Raw genomic sequence first — 12,448 nt, forward strand, 5'->3', positions numbered from 1 at the left:
GCTGGAAATATTGCAATTAAATCTGTACTTATGGTCTGTGTTATGTTTGCCTGTTGGACACAGATGGACGTGCAGTCGAGGCAGATCCTCACCACATCATCATAGAGGACCCTGATGGTTCCTGTACACTGATCCTGGATAATATGACAGCGGATGACTCAGGCCAGTACATGTGCTTCGCCACTAGCTCAGCTGGCAATGCTAGCACTCTAGGGAAGATCAATGTTCAGGGTAAGTGACAGTGACATGTAACAGAATAATGCTCACACTGCAAACTACAGTAAACCACTAATCATTACAAGTCAGTCTGCGATAAATCAGACTGCAAAGTCTTGGCTTGCAAATCAAAGACCTTCGTGAATTTAATGATAGACAGTCACTTTGCAGCTACAATTTCAAGGGTCACAATGATCACGAAAAAACTCGTGAAGCAATGACCCCCTTCTAGCTGTGTGCTGTGCATTGAAATTTGAAATGTTCTCCCTAGTGCCTCCTCGTTTTGTGAACAAGATGAGGAATGCCGTCTTTGTTGCCGGTGAAGACGCCCAGTTCACCTGCATCATACAGAGTGCACCCAGCCCCAAGATAAGGTATGCAACCCATCGCTACCTAGTCACGCATTCTCCATCACACCGTTTGACATCAACACAACTTTTTGATGAAATATTAGAGTTTACATGGACGCATTGTTACCTTCCTTTCCTGACCGTGTCTTCTCCTCTACGGTCAAGGTGGTTCAAAGATGGCAGGCTGCTGACTGACCAGGAAAAATATCAGACCTACAGTGAGCCTCGTAGTGGGGTGCTGGTCCTTGTAATCAAAGGCCTGACAGAGAGAGACTTGGGGCACTACGAATGTGAGGTTGGTCTACAATAAAACACTTCAGCTGCAGGACTTTGTTTCATGAATTACTATGAGGAGAGGAAGTCATGAGCAGGACTGCAAGAGAGCGGCAGTATGTGCCGAAGAATGCATTTCGCACCGGTTGAAATTGTTTACACACAACATTCATTAGTTTCATACTGAAATACGTCCTCTATATTTGCCAGTTGTCCAATCGTCTGGGCAATGCCAAGTGTGGTGCTGACTTAGTCCTCCCCTCCGCTTTGGCTCGTGCTGGAGATCAGGCCATAACCATTGAAGGTATGACTGCTCATATTCATACTTACAGGAATTTACTCTCTTTTTGTATTTATATAATATTCAGAATGATCTTTTTCAGACTGAATATGAACAAAGTTAATGCTTTTATACAATAATGCTTTTATTTCCAGTGCACAGTGAATGTGTGTTGCATTGTAGACTTCATTCAACTTGACTTTAGCTTACAGCATGCTAGTTATCTTGCTTTTTGTATCAAAACTCTTATTCATTCTGCCTTTCTTGTAGTTACTGAGCAAGAGACTAAAATACCAAAGAAAACCATCATCATGTAAGTGTGATCAGACTAAAATGAAGTGTGATCAGACTAAAATGCACCGTGTGCACGAAACAAGTGTGTTGCCTGGTTTTGACACCATAACAGCCCCCTAGAAAATGTCTCGTGGCATTGCACAACACTAATGTTCAGAAACACGAGCAGCTACCAAGCTGTATAATTGCATCTTATCTATTTTAAGTCATCTTGTCAACATAGAGAATGGCGTCCCTACAGACACAATTGGCCGTGTCTGCAGGTGGGAAGCCAGATGTGGGTATATGTCGTGGTCGCTGCACTAGCGCTTCCTCTGGTCAGTCGGGGCGCCTGTTCGGGGGGGAGGGGGAACTGGGGGAATAGCGTGATCCTCCCGCGTGCTACGTCCCCCGGGTGAAACTCCTCATTGTCAGGTGAAAAGAAGCAGTTGGCGACTCCACATGTATCGGAGGAGGCGTATGGTAGTCTGCAGCCCTCTCCGGATCAGCAGAGGGGGTGGAGCAGCGACCGGGACGGCTCGGAATAGATAAACTTGCTGTACATATAACGTGTACTGCGGGGTGAATGCAGTTTTTGCTCTTTCAAACTAACTAAAACTTGCTAAAATGAGCTGTGAGGTGAACGTATGTGTGTGTATATGTAGCAGTTGTACAGGTAAATAACTTCAATATGCACCTGGTCTATTTACAGCTCTGGTGTGTGTGTGTGTGTGTGTGTGTGTGTGTGTGTGTGTGTGTGTGTGTGTGTGTGTGTGTGTGTGTGTGTGTGTGTGTGTGTGTGTGATTGGTCTCATGTAAGCATGGTCATGTAGTATTTAAAGTCTTTGTAGACAGCGCTGCTTCAAGGATGACATTAAAGGATTGGCTGTTATTTCCATGGTGCTGCCCGCTGTTACCAGAAATGTTTTAATTGCATTACATGGCAATTAAAGTTGAAACCGGGAGACTATGTTGTTGATATCCTTTTATATTATGATAGACTAGAGTGTTGTGGTTTGATTACAAACTGCAGCTTCACTAACTCATATTCCCCTCTAGGCAAAGCCACTCACTGTGACTGTAGTCTCCATTATACTGCTCAACATGGTGAAGCATAGCAAAGTGTCCTCTGGAATCAGACCATTCAGATTGAAAGCCTGTTTTCATTGACTCTTCAAAGCTCAGCACCTTTTGTTTCTTCGTTTGAATGGGGTTTTATGTCTGTGCCCTTTCACATTAACCTTTCCTTTTGCACTAATCCACAGCCTGGGCTCAGCGTTTTCAGTTTTTGTTTTTCAAAGCCATCCAGCATGCCGAATTTCGCCACAAGAGGACACTGTTACATAACCTCACACGAACAGGAACAACTTTTGGATCTGTGGAAACATAAAATCCGGGTGAAAATCAGTTAAAAAATCTGGGTATTTTTCAGTGAAAATCGGTAAAAACCGAAAACGCTGAGCCTTGTCCACAGCATACAGTACTCCTCTGAGGGAAAGGGGAAATGTTGGTCTGAACTGCTTATAATCTCTGTGATTTTCTTTGTCATCTTCCAGTGAGGAGACTATAACCACTGTGGTGAAGAACACGCGTATGAAGAGGCACAAATCTCCTGGCATGTCTATTGCTGGGGCCTACCGCTCTGAGACATCCACTCCAGAGCCGCCCGCAGCCAGACAGAGGAGGCTGGCTTCCTCCAGGAAGACCACCATCCCCACCCTCTACGTCACTGAGCCCGAGGGGGCAGAAGCCAGGGGGGGAGAGAGTAAACCCAGGTGGGTCGAGGTGGAAGAGATCATTGAGTACAAGGTCAACAAGTCCCCCAGGCTGCCGAGAAGGAGAGGCATCTCACCCGCAGGGACTGAGCGATCAAATACGCCTTCCGCGGCCAGACCCCGAAGGTCTCCACCGGACAACCCGAATGCCAACAACTCCAACAACAAGCTGGTGGAGGAGGCCCAGGCCCAGCTGCAGGGTGGTGTCAGTAGCCAGCCTCTTTCCTGGGAGGAACAGGAGGGTTCTGCCTCTGGGGTCGACGGGGAGGCTGACGAAGCCTCATCTGTCTTGACTCCAGATGGACAGGACGGCGAGGAAACCGACCAAGAAACAGTAGTTTTCGAACCAGATGATGACGATGATGAAAATGACCTGCTTGGAAAGATGGAGCCTAAGGTCCTGACACAGGGAGACCATATCCTCTCCCTAGAGGACTTGGAGGATTATGTTCCAGAGGAAGGAGAAACATACGGTTCCTCTGACAGCAAGTGTCCCCCCGCTGAGAAGCCCTGCGAGATCTCTGTGCTCCAGAGGGAGATCGGTGGCTCGGTGGTGGGCCAGCCGGTGCTCCTCAACGTGGGGCGTCCCGTGGTGGCCACCAGGCAGAGGCCGGGCTTCTTCAGCCGCTTCAGGGATCACCTCTCCAGCAGCCTTTTCTCATCTGCCGTCCCGCAGGCCAGCGGAGCCCAGCCCAGAAGGGAGAGGGACATCCCCATCCAAGTGAGCCACGCAAATCTAGAAGTCAAGCCCTCATATTGCTCTGAGGTGCAGAGAGTTGAAGGCGGGCAACAGAGCTACAAAACCAAAGTGTCGACGCAGACTTACGGGTACACTTCTGTGGGTAAACCGGTCACTCTGCAAATTAGCAAGAACAGGTATCACAACCAGTAAACCTTGAGAACGATTAGTTGAAACAAGCTACTTCAATATGGTACCCTAGCCCTTTTAGTCTTAAATGGGGACATTTCTGCCTAGGTATAAAACGCATGTTCTAACTATACATTTACTGCATATAACAGATCATTCCATGTTGAAGCAAACCATGATAAAAGTTATAGGCCCAACTTATGTCAGTTGTTTTCACTGTGCTTAAGCAGAGTTACAAGTTCTCTGGCAGACAATACCCGAGAGAAGAGTTGAAGCACGCAGTTGTCATCATATGGAGATCATTGTAAGATGGATCCCGATTTATTTTTTCCTGCTGTTACGACATTTTTATTCAGTTAAATGGACATTATGCAAAACTTTTGAATTTGATTAAGCTAAACAAAATATGCTTAAAAATGGTGTTTCAGTCTTGCAACGAGTTTAATTTTATTGACTTTGCCTCTTGCTGAAATCTGTAAAATAAATCAGATTTCAGATTTTTTTTTCAGCGTAAATACCATCACCCTCAGTGTTAGGTGTGTGTATCATACTCACAATAATATGAATTATCAATTTTTTCTTCTTCTCTGGTGTACTTTTAAACCTGGGAAGCTTGGAAGCTAACTGCTCATTAAGTCCCATCAAGGTATGTTGAGTTTTGCTTCACGTCAAATGTTCAACACCGATCTTAAACGTCTGTATAATGAGCTTTATAGTTACTATGTGGACAAACACTTATCCCTGAGAAAGATACACCGCTAACTTGTGCAAATCCAGGTAAATTAGCGACTAACGACTTTGGTCAGTTTGTGTTGTGATGCACGATGCAATGTCCAGGTTCATTGAAAGGAGGTGGACAACTTTTTCAAAACCAGACCTTGCGCGAGCAAATGTCACGTCAGCTTCGGTTGTTGTTTGCTGAGGGTGCCCGGACGGGTAGCAATAACCTGCATAGAATTGATATTCCTACCTGTAGCATATTTGTGGGGCGGCACGCCAGCCTTGCTCTGTTTCACAAAAAGACCCCACGAGGCTTAAGGAGTTTACTTCACCTGCCAGTGTGACACACAGATGTACCTTCTGCAGCTTATTTTGCACTGAGTGTGTTGCACAAAAAGATGCTGTGAGAGGTTTGCTGATGCAGTGTGGTGATCCAGTAACTCGTTAGAATAACGCAGTGTATGTGCCAGATGATTAGATGAGTGACAGCATGGAATCCATTAGCTTTCTGAAAGCACGTGTGTTTATCTCTTTATTAAGACTAAACTGTCATGTAAAATTTGACAAAAAGCACAATTTCTTTTTTTGAGCGTAGAGAATTGTAGAACAATACCATGTGATAGAGTCTAAAAAAAAAACTAGTTTAACTGCCTCTCAAGGATGGGCCTATGCGTGGCATTTTTCTGTTTTTGAAAGGTCATTTATTCAACTACATGGATAATTTTGTGTAACTGTTTCAATAGAAAAGCACTGATAGACTGTAACCGCCTGTACTGTACATGTGTAGCTCTCAAAACAGACCTGTTTGGGTACTCTGTTGAATCTGAATGAAATAAATGAACTGCAAGTAATCCAAAATAAGACTCACCTGCATCTTTGTCCTCTGGTTAACTTAAAGGTACAGTTATCACCATCCATCCATCCATTATCCAAACTGCTCATCCTGCTCAGGGTCACAGGGATGCTGGAGCCTATCCCAGCAGTCATTGGGCGGCAGGTGGGGAGACACTCTGTACAGGCCACCGGGCCATCAAGGCTGACACACACACACACACACACACACACACACACACATTCACACCTAGGGACAATTTAGTACGGCCGATCCACCTGACCTACATGTCTTTAGACTGTGGGAGGAAACCGGAGCACCCTGAGGAAACCCATGCAGACATGGGGAGAACATGTAAACTCCACACAGAGGATGACCCGGGATGACCCCCAAGGCTGGACTACCCCGGGGCTCAAACCCAGGACCTTCTTGCTGTGAGGTGACCGTGCTGACCACTGCGCCAGCGTCCCACCCACAATTATAATCTTCCTATGTAATTTGTACTGAGCAAAGACTAAATGGATTACCTTGGCCAAGTAAATATACACTTTAATAACACAAACAAATATGATGACACAAAATAGTTTTGCAACTTTTACTGCACTTGAAAAATATATGCACAAGAAGTAACTGTAACGAGCACGGTAAATTGCACTCAGATGCATGCAATGAAGACTGCATTCATCTGAAGGAGTATGAAGTAACATTTCCATGGTTAAATATTGAATGAGGTGCTCCACAGACTGTAAAAAGCATTTAGCAGGACAGGGTCAAAAATGTTATCTGCGCAGAGGAATGAATTTTAAAAATAAGGTAAACTATATGAACACATCTTATATATAAAGACAAATCTACCAACTCAAGAAGTCACTTTGACTGGTACAGAGGAAAATGAAAAGTACACCGAAATCCAGGTAAAAAAATCACAAAGTTGAATCAGTTCATCTGGACCCAATGTTTATTGGGATACGTTTCATCAGTCATGTAAGTGACCTCTTCAGTCTCAACTGACTGCAGGTATCCCCACCCTTATAAACAATACAGTGGTAAAACGACTGAAACCAACAATCGGTTTCATATGCAAATATGGGCATCACCATTAACTAGAGTTTCAATGGCCATGCGGCCAAGAGGATGGCACAACACAGAAGAGCTAACACATCAGGCCAGGCCAGGGGATGTGCACCTCCTTGATAGGGAGGAACGCTGGTTTGAATGGGGAGTCAAAGAGGCCATCTATGTGAAGAGGTAATGACCATCCCTGAACCGTGGGGGGGGCTAAGAGTACATCTGCCACCGTCTTATAATGCTGTCACTGCAACTATTCCCAAATCCTCTGTGAATAGTACACACGGCCATTGTAACACTAGTTAATGGTCACGGCAAGTTGTATATGAAACCGATCGTTGGTTTCGGTCGTTATGCCACTGTATTGTTTGTAAGGGCGGGGATACCTGCAGTCAGTGTAATAATTTAATAATCCATCCATCCATTATCCAAACCACTTATCCTGCTCGCAGGGTGGCGGGGAATAATAATTTTATTGATATAGCACTTTCCTAAAATAATGTTACAAAGAGCCTCACAAAAAAAGAACAGAAAAGATAAAACCAGACAAGGCAACAATAAAAGATCAAATCAGAGTAAAAACGGAAACAGTATAAATAAAAAATAAACATTTGTAAAAGCTTTCATAAAAAGTTTTAAGATGAGATCAATCAATCAATATATAAAATGCAACTTGATTGATCAAGTTGCATTTTATATATCGCTTTTCTAGCCGCAACAGCCACTCAAAACGCTTCACAATTAGTTCACCAGTGACACCATAGCTTATCCCGTTAAAAGATCAACAGACATCAGTTTTAGGAAGTATCTGAACAGAGTATTGCTCCACAGTGGCTAGATTTAAAAGAAGCTAGAGACTTGGTGTGTCTTAGTTCAACAGGAAGAGAGGGCCATAGTGTGGGTGCGCCAACGGCAAAAGCCCGATCACCCTTTTTTAACCAACCGAGACCTGGGAATAACCAGCAGGGCTCCATCTGCAGACCCCAATGGTCAAGGGGGCGTATACCAAGTCAATAAATCACAAATGAGGTGTAGAAATTTTAGACACAGCTTAGACTGAAGAGGTCACTTAGGTGAGTGATGAAATGTGTCTCTCGATAAATGTTGTGCCCAGATGAACTGATCCTATACTTCCTGTGATGAAAAGTACACCATTTCACCCATGTGTGGACATTAACGAAGCTGGTAGAGGTTGTGGTTTGTTTTGTTTTTTTTTGTCAATTTCAAGTAAAAGTGGATGTTCTGTGTGCTTGAATCTAAGCTATACAATACAGGAGCATACACGTCGACGCTGACATGGGACCGTTTTCACTCGGATGTTAAGTCATCCTTTCAATACAGTTGTAGATAACATACGTGTAGAAAAGTTTTACAAATTTACAGTACTACTGAAATAACAAACTTCAACTGCAGTTACACTGCTAAATGTTCAGTTATAGCCTATCAAAAAACAAACAAACAAAAAAAAACTGGCATGTGACATGTATGGTATGTATGGTTTGTGTAGATCCTTACCCCATTACTTGTAACATTAACTGTTTTTAATACATAACATTTCACTATCTCTTCATCATGTGGGATTTCATCCTTCTGTGGAACAACAGCAATTCTCATCAAGCAGTATTTTAATACCCAATTTCATACAGATCATTTTATAAGATTAATAAATACACTGCCAATTACTAACAAGGTCAGCAAAAACTTAAAGACTGCGTAAAGAATATTCAGAGATTGATTTCTAACCACATTATAAATGTTGGGAAATATTTGCTGAAAATGTGACAAGATTGGGGACTCTGTAGTACTAGATTGTGGAGTTATACCACTTCTTCTGGACACGAAGAACACTGTTTTTCCCCCCAATTCTGAAACCTAATTGTATATACTTGGCAGTTTTTCTTTTTCCCCCTTTTTCTCCCCAATTGTACCTGTCCAATTACCCCACTCTTCCGAGCCGTCCTGGTCTCTGCTCCACCTCCTCTGCCGATCTGGGGAGGGCTGCAGACTACCACATGCCTCCTGCAATACATATGGAGTCGCCAGCCGCTTCTTTTCACCTGATAGTGAGAAGTTTCGCCAGGGAGACGTAGCGCGTGGGAGGATCACGCTATTCCCCCCAGTTCCCCCTCCCCCGCGAACAAGTGTCCCGACCGACCAGAGGAGGCGCTACTGCAGTGACCAGAACAACTACCCACATCCGGCTTCCCACCCGCAGACACGGCCACTTGTGTCTGTAGGGACGCCCGACCGAGCCGGAGGTAACACGGGGATTCGAACCAGAGATCCCTGTGTTGGTAGGCAACGGAATAGACCGCTACGCTACCCGGACACCCTGTATACTTTGTGATGTTTTTAATCAGACAAATTTGGCCGGGTGGTTGATAGCACATTTATCTGTGGTGTGACAAACTCAGAATTCATATTTATTCTTGCTTTATACGGTCTTTAACGTTGGAACGCGGACATTTGGACAGTACGGCTGTCTTGCACGTGTCACTAAAAAGCAAAGAGCAGCAATGTTCCTGAGCTGAGCTGTCGCACTACTGTCTCCTATCTGTAGTCCTCTCCATCTGAAGATGACTCGGTAAAGGACGTGTGCAGGGACCTGAGTGCTGATATGGTGGTCATTTAGCTGCCCTACTTACAAAGTAAAGCGTTGTTTATTTAGGGTGTAAGAGCCCCTCGAGAAAAAGAAGGGGAAAAAAGCAGCATCAGACGCAAGTGTGGTGTGATGTTTAGAGTAGTGTGATTCTGCCACCAACAAAGATGTGTCGATACACGCCCTGGTATTTCTGTCTAACTATTTTATCTACTTAATGGACCGGGTGGTGGATGACACTCCCTTTTTTTTTTAATGGATTAGGCCACCGTGGTAAAAAGACAGAAGACTTGTCGAAGGTGTCTGGCTGGGAGAGCTGGCGTTAGATCGGCTGGGGGAGCTTGGTCTGCTGCGTCCTGTGGGTCCAAGGACCACAGCCCTGGCCGGAGCCGCTCCCGAAGAGGGAACACCGAGGGCGGTATGACAGGACCGTGGATGTATTATGGTAGAGCTGGATACGCCGCCGCCGCTCAGCCTTGCAGCCAATTTTTTCCAGTGGTCACTCGCGGTATTGCAGCGAAAAATCCCCCGGGGCCCAAAAAGCATTTTCCCCATAGACCACCATTGTAAAAGAGACGCCTGTAAAACTGTTGACAGGACACCTGCAACGATAATCATGGTCAATTATTAATATTTGTATTGTATATTTTAGAGCCATGGGGGTTTTAATCTTTTTTTTTAATTTTCCAAAGCCCAGAAAAATCTTTCTCTGCACGACGTCGCGGCTGTGTACGAGCACTCTACGCGCGGTCGTGTTGTGTCTTTGCTGTGATCTTTGCTAGGTTACACAAACGCTGTTCGGATGAACAAAAATCAAAGGCAAAAGGTGAATAAAGAACACAAAGTTGAGTCTTCTCTTTCACACGTCAAGACATTTGGAGTTTGTGGTTTTGCATCGCATTTATCGGTCATTAGCATAGCATTCATGAACACGCAGCGCCGGATCTGAACGCGGTTCGCTCGTTCTTACAGCCCAGGGGCATGATGGGAGGGAGTAACACTACTACGCATATTCCGTGGGCCACATGTACCCGGAAGTAACCCGGAAGCCTCCGTTTGCGCGTTCACGCCGAGGTTCGCCATGTTAAGGGCCGCCCCAAACAAATTAGCGTGGAGTGCGAGTGGACTGTCAAACCCTTAAATAGCGAGTCTGCATCGGTGCAAGCTCAGCATGGAAGTGCACCTGCGAACGCGATGCCGGAAGAAACCACATATAAATGTAAGTTCCGTGTAACTACACAGTCAATTATTTTAGATCAGCTACAGTACTCAAACTTATGTTTTCCTCGCACTGTGATTTCAGGGGCTCAAACAAAATCACAGAATGTGGTGTCAAAAGATAAAACCAAAAATAGAAGAACATCACTTTATCCCTAGATCGCTTGACTTGTAGCCAACTCACAGCCTGCATTCACGCACAGCCGACGTAAACGTAAATCAAAATAGGCCTAGGTCTACGTCAAATTTACATCATATTGTAACGTGCATGAATAAGTAGACACGTTAGTCGACTGGTTAACGTTGTCGCCCGCGGTGTGGGAGACACGGGTTCGCGCCCCGGCTGTGACGGTTCCCGGGCTGCCCCCCCCTAATTCGCTGCATTGGTGTCAGAAGTGGGATGGCGAGACCGTGAGGTCATCGGAAGCGTGTGCGCCCAGAGGCGTGAGGGAGCTGATATGCTGAAGCGCGGGGACGCGGCTTCTCGAAGGAGATGGGTAGTGTAACGTGCACGAATAAGTAGACACGTTAGCCCTTGGCTAGCGGCTCGGACCCTTTAGTCGATTGGCTAACGTTGTCGCCCGCGGTGTGGGAGACATGGGTTGGCGTCCCGGCTGTGGCGGTTCCCGGGCTGCCCCCTGAATTCGCTGCAATATATTGCATTATTTACAGGGGCAGTGGAACAGACAAGGCAGCTGATTAAGCTGCGGCATGAAAATGCAAGCCTATTCACAAAGAAAAGAAATGCTGCCAAAGAGGCATGGGAGTAAATTTGATCATTACTCATTATATAGCCTATTTATGTGGGCTATTTAATTATATTGATTCATATTTTTATTACAAATAATGTAAACAATTTCTTCCCGTAAATCACCTACATCTTTTTTCTGTGTGCACTCGACAGTCTCAAACAGGTTTTGTTCATTATAAGAATGGCATTTATCAGTTTTCGCAAATGAACTCTTCATATGATAAGCTAATTGTGGATCATGTTATCCCAGGCTCCCTTATGAGGGCTGGGTAGCCCACTCACACTAAAGACATTCTTGCATCGCGCACATTGTGTAAAAGCAGCACAGCTTGTCTGTTGCCATGGTGACGGCTGCTTCCCTGTTCCGGTCGGGTTCCAGTGGGGAGTCCGTCCCACATTTGGCTGTCCTTTTATACACCCTGCCCCTCAATTGAGAGTGCCCTCCACAGCTGCGAGTGAAACTTCATTTGGAGTGACACTTGGAGGTGGAGTGGTTTGGGATTGGGCCTTTTTCAGCGTATACATCAGTCGAGCAATTCTCATAGGAACAAACAGGCGCCATTTTTAGATCTGGTATCCAGTTCTACTAATACATCCATGGACAGGACGCGGAAGCGGGGCAGGCTAAGCTAACTGCTAGCCCATGCAGTCCGACAGTCATCCTGGCTGGCGTTCGTTCTCTTGGACAGTGTTTATTTATTTATTTAGTTTAGATATATGTGTTAGTTTTGATATATGTGTCCTTGTAGTTTTTGGATATGTGTTTTTGTCTTTGTGTTGCACTGCTGTGGGCTGGGGGGGAAACGATGTTTCATTTCATGCACTTGCGCACATGAAATTAAATGACAAATATAGTGTTTCTGATTCTGAATATTAATGCGATAGTTATAGCAATGTCTGCATTCAGTGAACCCTTCCTCTACAGGGACCGCAAGAAAAAAAGGTGAAACCTCCTATCAGTCACATGAAGTAACCAACCATCCACCTTTCTCTGTCAAACATAAAGACGTAACAAAATACATCCAACCCGTCCCAGTCAGAAGGAGAAAAGATACCGTAAACAATGTCTGACTTTCAGTTACAGTATGTTGTCATTGTGTAATAACTACTTCAAATGTGTTAAAGGAAAAGGGGTTTTTTTTTGTGTTGCTTGGAAGGGATGTTTGTTGCCTCAACGTTACAGACCGCCAACCGACGGAATGATCAGAGCTGGAATGAAGGTCTG

General features: G+C 44.9%; 1 protein-coding gene across 1 annotated transcript in view; it reads left to right on the forward strand.

Annotated features, from left to right (window-relative positions):
- LOC130124347 (obscurin-like) overlaps nucleotides 1-4,059 on the forward strand; it is a 108,431-nt gene extending 104,372 nt beyond the window's left edge. The window contains exons 85-90 of the mRNA XM_056293804.1: nucleotides 64-231; nucleotides 488-590; nucleotides 732-861; nucleotides 1,050-1,143; nucleotides 1,390-1,432; nucleotides 2,949-4,059. Coding sequence (XP_056149779.1) covers nucleotides 64-231; nucleotides 488-590; nucleotides 732-861; nucleotides 1,050-1,143; nucleotides 1,390-1,432; nucleotides 2,949-4,059 — 1,649 coding nt within the window. The remainder of the gene's footprint in view (nucleotides 1-63; nucleotides 232-487; nucleotides 591-731; nucleotides 862-1,049; nucleotides 1,144-1,389; nucleotides 1,433-2,948) is intronic.
- Nucleotides 4,060-12,448: the final 8,389 nt, after the last annotated feature.

Source organism: Lampris incognitus, chromosome 14 (assembly GCF_029633865.1).
Source record: "Lampris incognitus isolate fLamInc1 chromosome 14, fLamInc1.hap2, whole genome shotgun sequence".
Classification (NCBI taxonomy): Eukaryota; Metazoa; Chordata; class Actinopteri; order Lampriformes; family Lampridae; genus Lampris; species Lampris incognitus.